This window comes from Gadus chalcogrammus, chromosome 4 (assembly GCF_026213295.1).
Source record: "Gadus chalcogrammus isolate NIFS_2021 chromosome 4, NIFS_Gcha_1.0, whole genome shotgun sequence".
Classification (NCBI taxonomy): domain Eukaryota; kingdom Metazoa; phylum Chordata; class Actinopteri; order Gadiformes; family Gadidae; genus Gadus; species Gadus chalcogrammus.
Window position 1 is genome coordinate 33685313 of NC_079415.1, and position 21117 is coordinate 33706429.

The 21117-nt window shown below is 44.5% G+C and overlaps 1 protein-coding gene and 1 long non-coding RNA gene across 3 annotated transcripts in view; both read left to right on the forward strand.

The window, feature by feature from the left end:
- LOC130381361 (NACHT, LRR and PYD domains-containing protein 12-like) overlaps positions 1 to 21117 on the forward strand; it is a 116661-nt gene that overhangs the window by 56910 nt on the left and 38634 nt on the right. Inside the window, exons 1-3 of one of the 2 annotated variants that reach the window (XM_056588945.1) lie at positions 14359 to 14439; positions 15937 to 16000; positions 16186 to 16409. The exons of the other annotated variant lie outside the window; for it this stretch is intronic. Of the exons in view, the coding sequence (XP_056444920.1) occupies positions 16367 to 16409 (43 nt within the window). The 5' untranslated portion in view covers positions 14359 to 14439; positions 15937 to 16000; positions 16186 to 16366. Of the gene's footprint in view, positions 1 to 14358; positions 14440 to 15936; positions 16001 to 16185; positions 16410 to 21117 lie in introns of those variants that run through there. 2 annotated transcript variants of the gene reach the window in all.
- Positions 3332 to 12413, forward strand: LOC130381453 (uncharacterized). Its single transcript, XR_008895399.1, has 3 exons — positions 3332 to 3531; positions 4010 to 4112; positions 12093 to 12413. It is a non-coding gene; the product is annotated as an uncharacterized LOC130381453 (long non-coding RNA).

Sequence of the window (21117 nt, forward strand, 5' to 3'; positions counted from 1 at the left end):
TTACTGTGATGGTTTAGAGCAGGATAACAGCTGACTGATATAAAGTTATAACAGCTTATTGTTAGTGTGATGGTTTAGAGCAGGATAACAGCTGACTGATATAAAGTTATAACAGCTTATTGTTATGGTGTGTTCCTGCATCCTCGGACGCCAGCCTTTCGAGTTGCATTTCCAGTCTGGGAGCATTTATAGAGCTCGTGAGTCCGCCCCTTCCGGTAGACCCCCATGGGACCTATGAGATCGTAACATATGAATGGGTTTCAACGGAGAGAAAGTAATTATCTTCTGGTCCCAGTCTTTATATGCCCTGGATTAGACATATGCCGGTTGCCCCCGACCCCGTCCTGCTCCTCACAGCAGGACAAGACTACATGTCTCGTATGTGACGTCACGCTCCCTGCGTGTGTGTATGTGTGTGTGTGTGTGTGTGTGTGTGTGTGTGTGTGTGTGTGTGTGTGTGTGTGTGTGTGTGTGTTTGGGTGTACAGGAGGAGGAGGTTGGTGGCGGGGTCGGGTTCGGTACAATATGTGCGGTCAGTTGAGCGAGAGAGAGAGAGAGAGAGAGAGAGAGAGAGAGAGAGAGAGAGAGAGAGAGAGAGAGAGAGAGAGAGAGAGAGAGAGAAAGAGAGAGAGAGAGGACAGATAGTGTGGAGGTGGAGGAGGAGGAAGTGGAGGAGGAGGTGGTGGTCGATCACAGCAGGGGACTGCCAGGCAGTGTCTGTGGGAACGTGCAACGCCTGACGTCTACTCACCCCAGAGCCGGTTGCCCCCGACCCCGACCTGCTCCTCACAGCAGGACCTTCCCAGGGTCCGACGGGAGCACTGCGACCACCAGAAGGACCTACAGCAGGACCTTCCCAGGGTCCGACGGGAGCACTGCGACCACCAGAAGGACCTACAGCAGGACCTTCCCAGGGTCCGACGGGAGCATTGGGACCACCAGAAGGACCTACAGCTGGACCTTCCCAGGGTCCGACGGGAGCACTGCGACTACCAGAAGGACCTACAGCAGGACCTTCCCAGGGTCCGACGGGAGCACTGCGACCACCAGAAGGACCTACAGCAGGACCTTCCCAGGGTCAGACGGGAGCACTGCGACCACCAGAAGGACCTACAGCAGGACCTTCCCAGGGTCAGACGGGAGCACTGCGACCACCAGAAGGACCTACAGCAGGACCTTCCCAGGGTCAGACGGGAGCACTGCGACCACCAGAAGGACCTACAGCAGGACCTTCCCAGGGTCAGACGGGAGCACTGCGACTACCAGAAGCCACCTCTATCGTTGAGGAGTGAGAGAAAGTGTCGTACCAGACAGCGCCGTAGTCACTGCTCGTGATGAACCTGGGAACCAGACGAGCTCACGTTTACTTTGCTCTGCGGATACGGTCCCGTACAAACAATGTTCGCCGGGGCGAAACCGACGGACCAATCACAACCGTTGAACCGTCATGTGGCGGGATGAACACGGTGATGTGGGGCGCAGGGTGCAGGCGCGCCGTCGAGGCGTTTCAACGACAACAGAGATGGCCGCCCGTGCTGTTCAGCGGTCTGTTGACAGGCTGGTCTGGCGAGGCCAGGCTCGCCTGTTATAGGCTGAACTCTCGTTTTTGGAATGTGCCTTTTTAACATTGTTTGTTACATCACACATCCCCAGGTGAATAGATGCATGGTTGAATTATTTAGAAGGTGTATCTCGTTGAGTTGTGGGGCTAATGCCGTGGCCCCGTGGTATTAGCATTAGCGCGCTAATGCCCACAGCTACCAGTTACGTACGGGGGGGGTCACTGAAGCCACGGTCCAACCAGTGGTATCACTGCTCTTCTCTGACCCCGGGAAGGTTCACACTAACAGCAGAGGAATGCAAAATCCATGTTCCTGGATTCACTTTTGGTCACTTTGAGTCGATGCATCTGCAAAATAACGAAACAGTAACAAGTTAAAGGAAAAAACGGTAAAAATATGAATTATTATGTAATTCAAATTTCCTCCATAAACAACACAGCAGCTTGACGTGACACAAAAAAAGTTCCCCAAGACACATCTCCATGGCCCCGCCCCCTGACTCTGGAGCCCCGCCCCCTCCTGCAGGCTCCTCCCACTCCTGCTGATGTAGGGGGAGGTGCTGGTGTAGACGCCGCCGGTCGCTTATGGCGTGTGTGTGTGTGTGTGTGTATGTTTGTGTCTGTGTGCGTGCGTGTGCGTGTGTGTGGTCTGTGCGTAGGAGTGTGTGGTTCTTTGTCATGTTATAATTCTTTGTGTTTATTTATAACCTTATGTCAAAACACCTGTGACTGAATTCCCTGTAGATCGCTCTGGATAGAAGCGTCTGCTAAATGACTAAATATATCGTCACCATGTTGAGCGGAACACAATCTAACAAGCAGTCGTCGAAGACCCTCTGCCAATCATGGCGTGTAAAAAAATACCTTCCGTGAGATGGATTTGAAGAAGTGGCTAATAACTATACAGTATATCTTCACCGTACACCGAATCTGAGCCTTCACTCATGGCGCATATGAACTCCTGCATATTGCTGTGTTACTGGCGCCCCCTGCTGGGGACGCCTGTGAGTTACAACATCAACCCAGCAGCTCTGGTGGTTCTGCAGCGTCCGTCCGCAATGCTGTGAGCCCTCGACGAGGTATCTAAAAGTGTCATTTTGAATGCAGATCATTTAATGAAGACCTTAGCATGCTAATTCATGTTGGCCTTCACACCATCCAGAGCACGTTGAGTTCAGTTATAATAGAACATATGGTTTTAGGGGTTTTACACTCAGTACATACACACAGTACACACTCAGTACACACAGTACACAGACACACAGTACACACTCAGTTCAGACACAGTACACACAGTACACAAACAGTTCACACAGTACATACATAGTTCACGCACACACAATACTCACAGACAGTACACACACAGTACACAGTCAGTACACACACATTACACACACACACATCCCGTGTACTAATTCTCATACTGAGCCAGTATCCTGTGTACTTATACTCACACTGACCCAGTATCCTGTGTACTTATGCTAATACTGAGCCAGTATCCTGTGTACTCATGCCCATACTGAGCCAGTATCCTGTGTACTTATACTCATACTGAGCCAGTATCCTGTGTAGCTTACTTAATCTCTCTTTTGCTCTCCTTTTGACTCTTGAGCTGCTGTGTGTGTGTGTGTGTGTGTGTGTGTGTGTGTGTGTGTGTGTGTGTGTGTGTGTGTGTGTGTGTGTGTGTGTGTGTGTGTGTGCGTGTGTGTGTGTGTGTGTGTGTGTGTGTGTGCGTGCGTGCGTGCGCGTAGTTTCGTTTTCCCCGAAAACACGTGACATTCACTGAGAGGCGCGGCTCCTTGACTTCCTCATCTTACGGTCCGTCGCAGCGAGCAGCCCTTCCTCCGCTTTTAAAACCTTTCACCTGATTAACTCGTTTTATAAACACTTTAACGTCCATTTGTCCCCTTACATTTACACTTTTACAGCTTTATACCGTATGGACGCATTTTAATCCCGGAGTAGATAAGGTAAGGTAGGTCGACAGTTGACTAGCGTTTATATTGTCTTAAGGTTACTGGTATATAATAATGATCAACCAGTTTACTACCGTTTATATTGTCTTTAGGTTACTGGTATAATAATGAACAACCAGTTTACTACCGGTTATATTGTCTGTAGGTTACTGGTATATAATAATGAGTTTACTGTAGAGAATACAACGTTAGTTCATGTTTTACTTCATTTCTGACCCGTTCGTTTGTCTTGATGCTACTCCCATTAAAAGAAGGACTGTCAGAAGTCCTTTGAATGTGCTGATATTTAAGTTAAATATGTGTGCGTAGTGACTGGGGATTTACAGTTTAATAGAGCTCGTAAGTAAGCCACTTCCGGTAGACCCTATCGTGGGGTTCATATTTATGATCCATGACGTGACGTCCATAATGCTTTAGTGTGACGCAGTCACAATGATCTTCTCAGTTCAGAAGGAGTTGTGTTTGTGTCCAGGTCTCCAGTCTTCTATGGATGAGGAGAGAGAGGATGGGGATGGGGGTCCTACCTCGAAGACCACTCTGTCTGGGGAAAATGGCCGCCGGAGCAAAGCTAAGAGGTAAGAAGAGGATCTCTGTCTGTGAGTGTTGTCAGTGGTTATTAATGATCCCCACTATAGGGGTTTTCGAGGGGACTTCTGTTTCCGGTATTGGTTGCGAGGGTGGGGGCCACAACCCCCCTTCCACTGTGTGTGTGTGTGTGTGTGTGTGTGTGTGTGTGTGTGTGGCTCAGTGTGTCTGGGAGGCAGGTGTGGCTTCCTAAGGTGGGGTGCAGCGAGCGGTCATGTTGGGGGCATGTGGGGGGCAAACGTATATGGGTGCAGGGTGACCGTAGTCATGAGGGTGTGTGTGTGTGTGTGTGTGTGTGTGTGTGTGTGTGTGTGTGTGTGTGTGTGTGTGTGTGTTGTGTGTGTGTGTGTGTGTGTGTGTGTGTGCAGTGGTGTAGTCTACGTGATACGCAGGTATACGCCGTATACCCACTAGGAACGCACCAGGATTTGCGTATACCCACTTAAAAATGTGCACGGATACGTATCAATCGTCTTGTGACAGATCTTTCACTTCTGTGTTTATTTTTCGGAAATATCGGTTGGGTATAACTGCAATAAAATACTTTAAGCAGGGGAAGTTATCTCCTACATTCACCATTCATAAAATTCCCGCTGCGCGCTCGCGCTCTGCCCTGTCTCTGTTACGAAGCGCGAAGCAGCCCCTGCATCTCTGCACGTTAGTTGGCGGGCCAAGCCCCTCCTTCTCGCGTGTGTGTGCGTGTGTGTGCGTGCGTGGGCGTGCGTGTGTGTGTGTGTGTGTGTGTCCAGTCCTCCCGTATGAATGTGTAAACCACATAATAAGTAGTCAACAGAAGACAATGTTTTAATCCCACTTTATATCTCCTTGTTACTTTTAGATGAGAACCCCTGGCCAGCCTTTCAGACTGGGTGTCAGGCTAGGGAATTTAAAAACAGGCATCCTTGGTTAGAGTGGAGGGGAAAAAAGTTATAGGTAAATGTCAGCCAACATACAGTTGGTATACACAATTGAAATTCATAATGTTAATCACTATGCAAATGAGAGTATAGCTAATTCATGGTCATTTTTAAGGTGCAGTAATTTCACACTTTTACACAATTCAATTACTGAATGGTATGTTAGATAACAACAGTAAGAGCTCAAATTAGAGCAATTGAAAGAGTGAAACATTAGTCTCCTGTCATCTCCTTCTCATGCACTGGTTAGCCATGGATTTAAACAGTTCATTCAATTATTTTGAGTAGATTTTGTCCTTGTTTAGCATGTGGTATTGCTACTATAGATATACAAAGGACAACTTGTAATTTTTGTGTTCTATTTTTCATACTGTTATTAAAACTGGTTCTTTCCATGATATTTGATAATCGTTATACTCTTAAATCAGCGGGTTGTAGACCCCTGCGTTGGTGAGTGTGGTGCGACACCCCATAAAGCGCCACACACGTACACGTACACGTACCGGTCGGACGGGTTTGTACGAGGCTGGGAGGGAATCATCACAGTATACCCACTACAATAAAATAGACTACACCACTGTGTGTGTGTGTGTGTGTGTCTGTGTGTGTGTCTGTGTGTGTGTGTGTGTGAGAGGGGCATGTGGGGGTCAAGTGTATAAGGCTTGCACTATGTAAACTCCATTTAAGTTCCCTGTTCTTCAGTGTGTTGTAACACTACATTACCCATGATTCATGGGAGATCCATCGAAAGTGCTTATGCAAATAATGGTGCGGGAACAAAAACCCGTAGCTTGTGTTACTTGCAGAGCGGCAGCAAATAGCCCTTGCACAGCTGAAAGCGAGAGATTCTTATTTGATAGCGTTTAGCCCCATTCACCCTCGTGTGTTTTACACGGTCTGCCCCGGTGCTCAAACAACGGTACTGCAATCTTATTCCCGTTGCATAACATTCAACAGCTGTTATTTTAGTTTTAATTTGAGCATTTTCCCGAAAGCCTAAATGTTCAGGAAATGTACATTCTAATTCAAAGAATAGAAATTAATTCGTAATGACAGTGACAATTATTTTAATACATGTTGGATTATTAAAGGTCTTGCCGCCAGCCTCAATTCTCAAGCAAAAATATAAATTATAATAAATATTATTTTTGCAGGCACAGTTAATAAAAATAATAATAAATGCTTTATTTTTGAATAGGGACAGTGCACATTAATGAACATTGATGTTTAAACATCTTTGTAAACATGCCGGATTATAGCAGAGCTGCTAATTGCATCCGTAGTCCCTAATAAAATAAATATAAAAAGTACAAACAGAAGAGACAGCAAATAAATAGATAAAATACAAATAGAAGAGACAGCAAATAAATATATAAAATACAAATAGAAGAGACAGCAAACAAATAGATAAAATGCAAAGTAGAGGAGACAACACACACAAAGCACAATACATTACACGATTATAAAGATACCAGATGCACACAGGATATGACAATGCACTAAAAAGTAATGTTCAATTAGTGTCCAGTCCAGGTAGTGGTCACACTTCTGATTGGATTTGAGCCATTGTTTTAGTTGTTCTTATCACTATCAGAAGCAATATACCAAAAGAAGAAGTATCCCAATATCTTCCTGTGGATGATCGTCTATATTAACAACAGTTTGATCAGACTAGGGAGCCCTCCAAAAAGAAATGGCTTTTAGGTCAACATTTATGCAGATGAATTCATGATGCACAAGTTAGAAAATATATTCATTTACATTTACATTTAGGGCATTTAGCAGACGCTTTTATCCAAAGCGACTTACATCAGTTAATACACACATTGACACACCGACGGCAGAGTCAACCATGCAAGGCGACAGCCAGCTCGTCAGGAGCAGTTAGGGTTAAGTGTCTTGCTCAGGGACACATCAACACTCAGCTAGGAGGAGCCGGGGATCGAACTAGCAACCTTTCGGTTACAGGTTACAAACTTATTCCACACACTTCAGATTAAATTAACTCCTTTTGATGACTCCACTTGAGGCGCAAAACAATCCTATTTTTACAATCTAAAGTAAATAATTTAAACCTGAATCCAAATCCTTTCTCTGATCAAAGACCTTTGGCCGTGAACAAACATGGATCATCATAACCAAGTCCGCCATCCATTAATCGATAATTTCCAAACGGCGAAACAATGCTAAGGTGCTCGGACGCAATCGTTGTTGAGAAGCCGAATAACGATGGCAACAATGACAACGACAACTACCTCGTCATGGACACCCTTTAAACCCTCTCCCTCCCTCCACCCTGACCCGGCAGAAACACACGCATCAATCAAGCCTCAGGCAGGTGTTTGTCCTCCATTGTTGTTTGAGCTCAGCTGGTGAAAGACACGCTTTGCTGTTATTTACAAGGGCGTCCTAATCAGGTGGGCCCATTAAGGGCTTTAGTGTATGCCCTGTCTCACACACACACACACACACACACACACACACACACACACACACACACACACACACACACACACACACACACACACACACTGTCCTCACACTGTCCTCACACTGTGGGCATGCGTCTTGGCCTGAAGGTCTGTCTTACCGGTGTATGTAAATGTAACAGCACACGACATGTCTGTGCCTCAGTGCAGCCAGACGGCTGCACTGAGGCACATGGGGAGGGCCCTGTGATATTGAATCATGGGTAATGTAGTGTAACAACACACTGAAGAACAGGGAACTTAAATGGGGTTCACAATGGCTTGCACTTTGTCCTGGTTACCGTTCCTGGGTTAGATTAAACTGATCAAAGCTGCAAACTTGTCGCTTTTCGGCGACAATCGCCGTTTTCTTGGTCAATTTGGTCATTCACGTGAATCGTGTAGAACCGGAGGGTTTTGTTTTTGGGGGGGGTCCAGAATTGCGAACAATTATTGGATCATTCTTATAATTGACATTTCTCTGGGCCAATCGGAATCTCAGCACTTGCTTCAGGATCTTTCTTATAATTGAAATTTCTCTGGGCCAATCGGAATCTTGAAGCACACAGCGCCAACTGAGCTCGCCATTGGATGAGACGGTCGCCTGGCTACCGCGCATGCGCATGCATGCGGCCAAACAACGCAAGAGAGCTTGCGTTGTTGCGTTGAGCACTCGTCCAGAGGGGTGTTCCACGAACGGAGGTTTAACAAACACTGAGTTAACGCTGAACTCTAGGTTGATTTACCCTGTGCCGACTAACCCAGGGTTTTCGGTTCCACAGCAGCGGTTATGCATTAGTTCAATCAACTCGGGGTTGGTTAACACAGGGTCGTGCGCGTCACCGCCAAACCTAAAATGACGTGATGTATGGATCATGGAAACCCTGATCGAAATGGCGAAACGGGCCGCTTATTTCAATGAAATGGAACTTCAGGTTCTCCTGGAGAGCTATGACGAGGAGAAGGACATTATCACAAGAAAAGGGAACGCTAAAGCCTCTGCAACCCGGAGAACCAAAGCCTGGCAGCGGATCGCTGACCGCGTAAATGCGTTAGTTACACGTCAAAAGCATGATCCTTAATATTTGAGACATGAATATATAAATATCCCAGTTAAGCATTCTTAAATATCCTTTCTTCTAACCCCTTTCTTCTAAAAAAATATGTACTCCGATGGCTTCCAAGCAGTCAGCGGATCAAGTATAAAAATTAAGTATAAAAAACATACAAACTGGTAAGCTTTTCCCACCATCGTATTGGTATAAATTTAGATTAGCCATTTTTTTAAGCCAATCGTGAAAAGGCCGACAGTCGGCAGACTGGATCTGGCCCTCAAATTGTCTTGATCCCGGTGGAGGAGCTGTTACTGAACATAAATTCAGGGTGCCCTGGCATGGAGGGGGTACCTGGAGGTACCTACCTCCTCAGAGAGTCAGGGGCCATACCCCACTGGTTGAATGTAGGTTTTTGTGTTTTCTTGTATTATAGATTTTTTTTGCCTTCGAAGTAACACATGCAAACCATGTGCTTGCTACAGCGCATAATATTCCAAATGTTTCTTTTTTTTGGTAACTGGGTAGAAAACCTAAAAGTGACAATTCATCAACTTCACAGAATAATAATTATTTTTTGTCTCTCCAATAATAAGAGGCAAAAAATAATAATTGTGACAGTTGTAAATAAAATATTTTTTTTAAGACTCTAGGATGTTTTGACATTGATTTTTGATAAAGTTTGCTGAGTTTTGTTAAGTCACGCCTAGACTAGTGTCATTTGTATATTACAATAAAAAAAAAATCCCCCCGAGACACTGTCACCTTTTTTCCTCTGAGGAGTTTGCAGGTCTGACTGATGTATCCAGCACTTGTCTGGCCGTAGTGTGTCGGGGATCGTGGCTTTAAAGTCCACTAGCAGATAGCCATACGGCGTACTAGTAGCATCGGTAAAGGGCTCTAGAAAATACTTTGTCCTACACGGGAACATCTGCCTGGCTATTAACAAAATCTGATATTTGTCACGTGGGTTCTTAAACAAAACCATGTGATTAGTGTTTAAAATTATTGTTCTGCTGGTTTTACCCTGCATAAATAAATTCTCTACCAGATACATACATCCATATACACATGGATGTCCTCTTCTCTCTCTGGGGGAGAGGAGGGCCCAGCTCTCTGAGTGGCCAATGACGTGCGTAACGACGTAGGTCGCATTGGTCGCGACGTAGGTCGCATTGGTCGCGACGTAGGTCGCATTGGTCGCAACGTAGGTCGCATTGGTCGCTCGTCTGGCTGCCGTTTTCTCGTCTGGCTGCCGTTTTCTCGTCTGGCTGCCGTTTTGGTCGCTGGCTGGCTCGGTCACTCAAAGTCTATAGGCGGTCCTTAATCAGTTATTTGCATGTTATCAACGGGTTTTTTGCGACAGTTGAAGTACCAGAAGACATGCTCTCTGGCAAAAGCTAACTACAGCTCTTTATTGCAAATATTATTTTTATATTTTTATATTGAAGTAGGCCTACAGTTTAAAATGAAGAAATCGTTAGTCTATCAGTATCAATAAAATGTATTAGTTGTAATTTGTGGCGTATTCAAATAATGTATTTTATATCTTATATATAGCCTATATATTTGTTTTGTTAAATGTCATTAAGCCTAATAAGATATATTATGCACAAAGCACTTCGTTATAGAGTGATATATTAGTTGTAATTTGGGGCGTATTCAAATAATGTATTTTAGAAATTATACATAGCCTATTTGTTTTGTTAAATGTCATTAAGCCTAATCATGTATGTTATGTACAAAGTTCTTCGTTATAGAGTGATATAGTTAAATATAAGTGCAACGACTATCAGTCAATTCCATGGTGGTACAAGCGGTAGTGACGCTAGGTTAGTGACCAACACGTTGGCTGTTCGACACCCTCCACGGTCAGGTATATATTTGCTATTTTACTCAAACTCATTGACGTAATCGGACCCTTTCATTTTAACATTTTTGTATGATTTAGTACGACGGTATGATAATCATACGACGTAATGACGGGCAGCGACGCCTGGCTGGTATCGGCTGGCTGGCTGCGACGACAGGCCAGCCGCTGGCTGCTGGCCGCTGGCTGCTGGCCGCTGGCTGCTGGCCGCTGGCTCTGGCTGCTGGCCGCTGGCTGCTGGCCGCTGGCCGCTGGCTGCTGGCCGCTGGCTGCTGGCCGCTGGCTCTGGCTGCTGGCCGCTGGCCGCTGGCTCTGGCAGGCTGACCGACTAGGGGGCCGTGTCCACCAAAAGCCTTTTTAAAAGGCGGAGCGCCTGTCTGCAATGCATTCTCTATGGCAGGACGCGCATGCAGCGCCTTTTAAAAAGCCGCCCGGGGCGGTTAAACGCTCCGCGCGCCTCGCGCTTTTAGACGCGCGCCCCAGTTGAAAACAGTTCAACCTTTGAAGAAAAGCGCTCCACATCATCGGCGCTTTTTTCGAACGACCAATCAAAATCGAGGAGGAGGCAAGGCTAAAAGTATCAACAGAACACAAACGGAAACATGTCGGACGAAAGTTTAATAACAGCTGTGAGTGAGTGTCCGGTCCTGTACGACCTCACGTTAAAGGCGTATCATGACCAGACAAAGCGCAACCAGGCCACGATTAATGCTGTGGACCCACACTCTCCTCCGGGCAACCACGACAGGCGCAGGGGGATCGTCCGCAGCCTCCGCCGCACGGCAAGAAGCGCTATTAATCTTGCATTCATTTTCTAATAAAAATGTAGGAGCAACCAGAGAGGACGTTCAGGTGTCAGATGCCAGAAGATGGAGCCTACAGATAGAAGCTGTTTATCTATGGATACAAGCAATGACGTAAACGAAAAACGCTTTGTGCGCCTTTTTTGAGCGGCGCTGTCACACTAAATTTGTACAGGCTGCCAAATTTGTACCGGGCGCGTCATCAATACGTAATCCATTCCAAACCTGCCTGCAACAGATGATCGCGTCATCCGTTGCCGGGCAGGTTTAAAAAAACATTCGCGCCCATGTTGCCAAAGACGAAAGTAACATAATACAGTTAACGTATTGCTAGATAACACTTGTTTTTACTTTATATTTTATTGTATTTCATTGTTTAATCAAATTTAGCAAGTAAACTGAGTGTTTAAAGCAGGTCAAGGACGAAATAGCACAATACAGATGACGGATCGCTAGATAGAAGGTTCGCGAATGTTCGCGAACCTTCACGTCATCCGACGCGATCGTCCGTTGCCAGGCAACGGACGATCGCGTCACACCCCCTATCTCCTTCCCCATCCACATTTGCGTCAAACAGTGTTATGCTTACAACCCATGTAAATAGTTGTGAAATAATGTTCATGTTGTTCGTTACTCTGACCGTTCTGTTTGATATTATGTAATGGATGTACGTGAATGATTCAGAGCATGTTGCATTTTAAGTGGCAGCGCTTTTGGTATTGTTTCTTTATTTTTCTTGAAGCAATTTTAATGAAAATAAACATAGCCAAATTACAACCAATAGCTTCAGTCATTGAGGGCAAAAATAGGCCCAATGATTTGACTAATTGGCTTTGCATCCTTTCCTTCTGCTTTTGTAGTCCAAGACATGCTGCCCACCAGCTTTCAAAGTCCAATGCTGCCACTGGTGGATTTGTATCAATTCACATAATGATCCCATCCTGCGATGTTGTAGTTCATCAAAACACCCTGAAACAACTTGAGTGTCACATACTTATGCCCAATAGGCCACTATCAGTGCAAGCAGGCCAATGGCAACCAAGCACGCAGTCCTTCCTCCCTCACTTTAAAAGCTGCCACTGCTACACACACACACACACACACACACACACACACACACACACACACACACACACACACACACACACACACACACACACACACACACACACACACACACACAGAGAGGCACCCCCACACACAGAGAGGCACCCCCACACAGACCAGAAGCGGAAGGGGGTTTGTGGCCCCCACCCTTGCAACCCAGACCGTTACCGGAAGTCCCCTTGAATACCCCTATATATATACCCCTATATATATAGTGGGGGTCATTATTAACTACTGTTGTCCATCTCAGGGCTCAGCAGTGATACATCATGACTCCATCATTAGTCTGAGTAACAGCTGTGTGTGTGTGTGTGTGTGTTGTGTTGAAGCCCAGAGCAGCAGGAGAGAGCAGACTCCCCTGGACCCAGCTGTGTCTCCATGAAGAGTGACCACTCTATGGATCCACCTGTTACCTTTAAAGATGGACGCCCCTCCAGAGAGGAGAGGTAGGAGTTTCAAACAGACGATGAAAACAGACGGGTTTGTTGTTATCAGACTACTGATACTGATGTTTACAGGTCAGGAGGAAACAATAGATTGTGTGTGTGTGCGCGTGTGTGTGTGTGTGTGTGTGTGTGTGTGTGTGTGTGTGTGTGTGTGTGTGTGTGTGTGTGTGTGTGTGTGTGTGTGTGTGTGTGTGTGTGTGTGTGTGTGTGTGTAGCAGACTCCCCTGGACCCAGCGATCAAATTAATGAAATTAATATTAAGACGACTTGTAGCAGACTTTACAGGTTTAATGTTTAAAGGTTCAATGTCTTTCAAACGGCCCATTTATTGAATCTGTTTGAATTTAACTTTGGTGGTGAAGTGATTTGTTGAAACAAATTATCCATGAAGAATAACACAGGTCTGCGTAGAAATGTAGAAACTGACTGCTCTATTTTCTATGTTAGCTAAAAACATTGTGAATAAACACTCTATGCACAGTATGAAGGGTTCTTAGTGTGTTTTTACGTCAACATGTAAGTGCTTAAGTGCCATAACATCTTTTTCTGCCCCCCCCCCCCCCCCCCCCCTTAAATTTCCATTTCAATAAGATGACAAAGATTATTGAAATCAAAAGTCATGAGAAAGTAGTTGAGTAGCCCTGCAATAAATGATCAAATGAAACGACATCCACAAGTCCTAACTTGATGGTTCTTGTTTTTCAGAAGGAGGCAGGAGAGAGCAGACTCCCCTGGACCCAGCTGTGTCTCCATGAAGAGTGACTGGTCTATGGGTATACCTGTTACCTTTAAAGATGGACGGCCCTCCAGAGAGGAGAGGTAGGAGTTTCAAACAGACGATGAAAACAGACCGGTTTGTTGTTATCAGACTCTACTGATGCTGATGTTTACAGCTCAGGAGGAAACAATAGATTGTGTGTGTGTGCGCGTGTGTGTGTGTGTGTGTGTGTGTGCGTTTGCGTGTGCGTGTCCGTGTACGTGCATGTGTGTGTGTGTGTGTGCATGTGTGTGTGTGTGTGTGTGCGTTGAAGCCCAGAGCAGCAGGAGAGAGCAGACTCCCCTGGACCCAGCGATCAAATTAATGAAATTAATATTAAGACGACTTGTAGCAGACTTTACAGGTTTAATGTTTAAAGGTTCAATGTCTTTCAAGCGGCCCATTTATTGAATCAGTTTTAATTTATCTTTGGAGGTGAAGTGATTTCTTGAAACCAATTATCCGTGAAGAATAACACAGGTCTGTGTAGAAATGTAGAAACTGACTGCTCTATTTTCTATGTTAGCTAAACACATTGTGAATAAACACTCTATGCACAGTATGAAGGGTACTTGGTGTGTTTTTATGTCAACATGTAAGTGCTTAAATGCCATAATAACTTTTTCTACTTTTTCTAAATTTCCATTTCAACAAGCTGACAAAGATTATTGAAATCAAAAGTCATGAGTTAGTAGTTGAGTAGCCCTGCAATAAATGATCAAATGAAACGACATCCACAAATCCTAACTTCCACAAATCCACAAATCCTAACTTGTTTTTCAGAAGGAGGCAGGAGAGAGCAGACTCCCCTGGACCCAGCTGTGTCTCCATGAAGAGTGACCACTCTATGGGTATACCTGTTACCTTTAAAGATGGACGCCCCTCCAGAGAGGAGAGGTAGGAGTTTCAAACAGACGATGAAAACAGACCGGTTTGTTGTTATCAGACTCTACTGATACTGATGTTTACAGGGCCCAGTTTACCGAAAGCATCGTTAGCCTAAGTGGATCGTGAAGTGCGTCGTACGAGCATCGTACAGTTTTCACAGCGTTTCCCAAAAGCATCGTTGGTAACGAACGTCGTGAAACCGCTCGTAGCTAACGAGGACTCTCGGGGTACTCGTAGGACGCTAAGAGCATCGTTAGCCTACTTTAGCCTCAGTGGCGTCACCAGCGGACCTTCCGTGTATTGGATGCGTTTTATTAAACACATCCAATACCACGGAATGCCAGCTTGAGCCATTTCGCAACCAAAAACAGTGGTTACCGCCGATATATTACTCAAAGACTACTGTTAGATTTAAACAGCAAAGATAGAGACATGTTAGAAGTCAACAACAACATCATTAATTGCAGCAATTAAAAATTCCATAAATACATGCGCAGCCGAAATGTACCGATCAAACGCCACGTCACAAGGCATATAATAAAGTCAAATGATTCCATCGCTCTGGTTAAAATGTCCTCATATTGATCAATGACAGAAGACATTGGCTACTAGACATGCATCATGCTGAGTCCAGCGGGTGTCTGAGAATTTCTGCAGGCGTTTTTTGTGGCGATTGTTTGCATTAAGCACTGTAGGCGCTTCGGTGAGGCTGTGATGAAATCCACTATTTATTGGACCCTGTCTAGACAGTAACGAACATCCCTGACCATAGTTAATCGCGTTTTTAGTCTCCACTCAGACGTGAACTCATTATTGCATGCGGGTGTCTTCATTCATAAAAAAATAAAACATTCGGGAGTATGCAATAATACAAATGATTCTAAAGAGGTCAGAGACTCCGTGCACAGCCCCGCCTTCCCCAGTGAACCCAGAAACCCTGCGCCGTGACAAACGGGGGATTTGACCCCCTCGGTTTGACACAGGAAACTTGAGATAAGAAGGTGAAATCGCCGGGCGTGCCAATAAGCTGCGACCGAACCGGCTCGGCAGTGTAGAAAGACCTATAGCCAGGGTTCGAGTTAGGTGGGAGGCAGTGGGAGCTGAGCTCCGAGAGAGGTCTGGCTCCCATGAAAGCAGCAAACTCAAATATCTGTGGGGGTCTCTGAAAATACAGCAGCATAATATTGTTATTACAAAGAAAGCTATTTTCCCTTCCACATGCAGAGTTATATTGACGTTAAGTGGGACAATAGAAGGGCCCATGCAAGTGAACGGAGCGTTCCATGGCATTGAGAAGAGCCGTGTCATGATAGCCCATATATCATGCCCCCCCCCCCCCGTCAAAATTCAGCACAAGGCCGGTACGGTCCCTCCCCCCCGTTAACAACACTGTGTGTGTGTGTGTGTGTGTGTGTGTGTGTGTGTGTGTGTGTGTGTGTGTGTGTGTGTGTGTGTGTGTGTGTGTGTGTGTGTGTGTGTGTGTGTGTGTGTGTGTGTTCCTCACAGACCACACCAGAATAATTTAAAGGTTACCTGGCCTGTACAGAAGCATCAAACAGAGCTGATCAAGGTGTGTATATGTCCACCAAGACATCTGACTTCATCTCTACATGAACATTAGAAAGCATCTCTTGTGGTCCTAATAGTCTCCAGGCTTCCCTCTTTAGACCAGCGGGACGTGAATCCAGGACAGATGCTTCTGATGTCCTCAGTGAGTTCAGAGTAAAGTTCTCCTTGATGTTTGTTCTGTTCCAGAGGGCTGAGGAGAACGCACACGCTTTCCTAGACAAGGAGCTGAAGAAGCTCTGGAGGGATCTCTTCTCAGATTACCCACAATGCTCAGAGGGTCAGGGGAGGAGGAGGAGTTGGATGCTAAGAACGAGGAGCAGAGGAGGGCGCCATAGAGGGAGTGGTGGACATCACAAAGCTCTGCCTGATGGAGATGAACCAGGAGGAACTGGCCGACACACTGTGGGGCGGTAAGAGACTCTTATTTTGAAAACAGAGGAGACAATTATTTTGAAGCGCAGAAGACTCTTATCTTGAAAACAATGAAAATGTATATTATAAAGAGTAGTATGAGACTCTTATTTGTTCTGTTCAGACTAAATAACATAATACAATTTAGTGTTAAGAGATTTCTTCATTTATAATTCATCAATGTGGAGATATCTTTCTTCTTGGGGGTTTAATGGTTTGATCCAGATACGAACGGTTATTGTCGGTCGATCAGGTTAAATGGTTTGATCCAGATATGTAGGGTTATTGTGGGGGTATCAGGTTAAATGGTTTGATCGTTATGCAGGGTTATTGTGGGGGTTTCATGTTAAATGGTTTGGTCCAGATATATAGGGTTATTGTGGTTCGATCAGGTTAATGGTTTGGTCCAGATATGTAGGGTTATTGTAGGAGTATCAGGTTAAATGATTTGATCCAGATATTCAGTGTTATTGTGGGGTATGAAGTTAAATGGTTTGATCCAGATATGAAAGGTTATGGTGCGTCCATCAGGATAAAGAATGTTAAACAATAATTGCCAAATCAACAGCAGAATAACTATAAGTGGAATAAGTGGAAGAGATGCATCACTATCTTGTTATATCAGCATATGAAGTTAATTTCAACTGATTCACTATCATTGTTATTATCATTAGACCAATTTTTCTGTGTAAATAACAAACAAAAAAGAAAAAAATATGTATCCATTCCTTGTTACGACCAGCTTCTCGAACCACAAGTAATGAAGTCAGTAAATACTATGAAGTTGATCATTTTTCAGGAAATATTAACATGCTTCAAGTTATGTCACCATCCACTAGCTGATGTCTTCTCTTCATTCCCATGTAGGATCTGCTGCTGTTGAGTGCCAACATAAAATAAAGTCTCATTTGAAGAAGAAGTTAAAGTGTGTGTCTGAGGGAATCCCTAAAGCAGAAATCCAACAGGTCTGAATGACTTCTACACAGAGCTCTTCATCACAGAGAGAGGCAGTGGAGAGGTTAACAAAGAGCATGAGGTCAGACTGATTGAAACAGCTTCCAGGAAACCAGCCAAGGAAGAAACACCAATCAACTGTGAAGACATCTTTAAACCCTTACCTGGACGAGATCAACCAATCAGAACAATAATGACAACTGGAGTGGCCGGCATTGGTAAAACCATCGTAACACAAAAGTTCACTCTGGACTGGGCTGAAGGCAAAGCCAACCACGACATACACTTCACATTTCTCTTAACTTTCAGAGAGCTGAATTTACTGAAAGAGAGAGAGTTTAGCTTGGTGGAACTTCTTCATCACTTCTTTATTGTGACCAAAGAAGCAGGAATCTGCAGATATGAACGGTTCAAAGTTCTCTTCATCTTGGATGGTCTGGATGAGTGTCGACTTCCTCTGGACTTCCAGAACAACCCGATCTGGACTGATGTCAAAGAGCCGTCCTTGGTGGACGTGCTGCTGACAAACCTCATCAGGGGCGACCTGCTTCTCTCCGCTCGCATCTGGATAACCACACGCCCTGCGGCAGCCAATCGGATCCCTGCTGAGTGTGTTGACATGGTGCACAGAGGTGGGGGGTTCACTGACCACAGAAGGAGGAGTACTTCAGGAAGAGATTCAGAGAGCAGACGCATGGTGCCAACACAAGCCTCGTCCCACGTCATAAATCACGAAGCCTCCACATCATGTTCACATCCCAGTCTTCTGTTGGATCATGCGACAAGTTCTGGAGGAACATCTTAATAAATCCCAGATAGAAGAATGCCCAAGACCGTGACTCGAATGTACAGCTACTTCCTTTGGGTTCGAGTCGATACAGGGGGACAGTAAGTACCATGGGAGAGCTGAAACAGTATCCATACTGGGGTCTAGAGAGCAGGAAGATTATTGTTTCTTTGGGAAACTGGCTTTTAACCATCTGGGAAAAGGCAACCTGGATCTTTACGAGGCAGAACCTGGCAGAGTGTTACATCGATAGCAAGCGCAGCTCAGTGTACTCAGGGAGTGTTCACAAGAGATTTAAAAGGAGATGTGGGATGTACCAGGACAAGGTGTTCTGCTTGTGCCATCTGAGCTCCAGGAATTTCTGGCTGGCCCGTTAGGGTCTTTCCTGGCCTTCATCACGATGGGTCAATCTGCGCTCAGAAGAACACCACACTTCTGTTGAAAGATAAACTCCGCCTCCTCTAACCAGAGTGCTGTGACAAGGCCCTTACAGAAGTGAGAACGGGACAACTGGACTGTTCCGACCGCTTCCTCCTGGGCCTCTCTCTGGAGACCAATCAGAGTGTCCTACAGGTCTGCTCGGGACAGACAGGAACTAAGCTCACTGACCGATACAAAAACCATGTCTTACAGACAAGAGTAAGATAGATGGAGATCTACCCGCCAGAGAGAAGCAGCCAATCTGTTCCCACTGGCTGAATGAGCTGAACGACGTTCTCTAGTGAAGGAGAGCGAACAGTACCTGACATCAGAAGTCTCTCAAGAAAACGGAAAATCTCTCGTCTCTTGCTCAACTGTCCAGCTTCTGGCCTTCAGCGCTACTGAACATCAGAAGAGGAGCTGGGGACTGGTTTGACCTGAAGAAATACTCTGCTTCAGAGGAGGGTCTTCTTGAGGCTGCTGCCAGTGTCAAGCCTCGTAAAACATCTGCTGTAGGTTCACTAATAACGTATTACAATACACACTACACAATATAAATATAACTGGAATATAAGGTTAAAATATATGCAAAAATCCCTGTAGGTTTATAACAACATGTGTTACTGTTCTACTCATAACATAATTAACATACTAGTTACATTATACATAACATCTCTTTTGTCCTATGGACGTATAATGTATTGCAGTACACGCAAGAGAATATTCAGAACAATAGAATATAGAAGAAGTATCCGTTCAAAAAACATTTTCAATCCCAAATAAATAACTATTTAACATTGAATATATAATGAAAATGTATCCATCTAATTATTTAGTAATTTTTGGTAAACCAATAACATTCTTCATTATGGAATAAATTAAAGATTTCTGTTGTTTTGATCGCAGTTCCTAACATGTTGTGTTCATTGTGTGTAAAGGCTCAATGGCTGTCATCTGTCAGAGAGATGCTGTGAAGCTCTGGCCTCAGTTCTCAGCTCCAACTCCTGTTGTCTGAGAGAGCTGGATCTGAGTACCAATGATCTGCAGGATTCAGGAGTGAAGCTGCTCTCTGCTGGACTGGGGAGTCCACACTGTACACTGGAAACTCTCAGGTCAGTTTCACTCAATGTGCAAAACAGTTACAAATAAATGTAAAAGTCAGAGTTATATAACTAATCTTATCTCAGTACCTGTGATGACCACATTCAAGACTTTCATATCATATAAAGGCTACCCCTTGTTGTTGAGGTGGATATTGAAATCCATCCATATGCTTGCAAATCTTTAATTATAAATATAAACCCAAAACATAACGATAGTGTCCCCTGTATACAGGATGTTGATGGTAGAGAGCAGGGTGAAATATAGGGGGTCCTGGGAGGGTCAGAGACCCCTAGTTGGATGCCTAAGACTTCCTGAAAGCCACAACAGCAACAATTTCATAAAAATGATTTGAAACCTGCAATAGTCAAACAAAATGTATTTTTAAAAGCTTAATATGTCCAGTATTCATTAGTAAACGCACAAAACTATATTCACACTACTGAATAGGTGTTCAGAAAGATATTTTAAAGATGTGTAACCCCGGGTGAAGAGACTAACTTAAAAAAGCTCTTTATGTATACATAAGTTATTGTTGATAGTATTATATTGATACATCAATAATTAGTCTTTTTCATTATTAATATAAGTCAACTCACTATTAGGATTATATTTTTTAACCTTGCTCAGACATTTGGATTTATATTGATGCTATTTGGGATTCACAACCAATAGGATTGGGTGATATCGAGACTTCGGGTTCATCTGGGGAAGGGGTGAGATTGAGAGGTCACGATGGTGAGCGGGAGAAAAGAGAGAGGAGAGAGGGAGAGACAAGGAGGAGAGTTCTTTATGCTCTCTAGAGATCGCCCAGCTAAATGATGTTTCGGACACATTTACTTCTTAGTTGTTTGACGGTTAAAGGACGACGGAGAGAGTTTATGTGGGGGCCGGTTGTTATTGGTGTTCTGTTTGTGTCGGGGATGTTGTGGACGGAAACCTCAAGTCTTTCTTCTCCACTCCTATAATGGTACCGGGACTTTTTATGTTGGTATAATGTGTATGTTGTATAACATTATTATTATGATTGTCATGTAGTCAGACAGTAAAGTGCGGTTTAGAGTCGTTTCGTAAAGTTTAATAACAACCTATTAATACAATTGTATGCTTAAGTGAAGTATAATGATAATTGTTGTTTGATAATTTAACATCTGTGTGAAATCTTTCTTAATATTTAAGATCCAGGTTATTCGTAGTATTTATTTCATGTATTTAAAAAAACTGTTTAAAATTCTCCTATAATTTAACTACAGTTCCTAACAGGTTGTGTTTATTTGTGTGAAGGCTCAATGGCTGTCATCTGTCAGAGGAATGCTGTGAAGCTCTGGCCTCAGTTCTCAGCTCCAACTCCTCTAGTCTGAAAAAGCTGACCTGAGTACCAATGATCTGCAGGATTCAGGAGTGAAGCTGCTCTCTGCTGGACTGGGGAGTCCGCACTGTACACT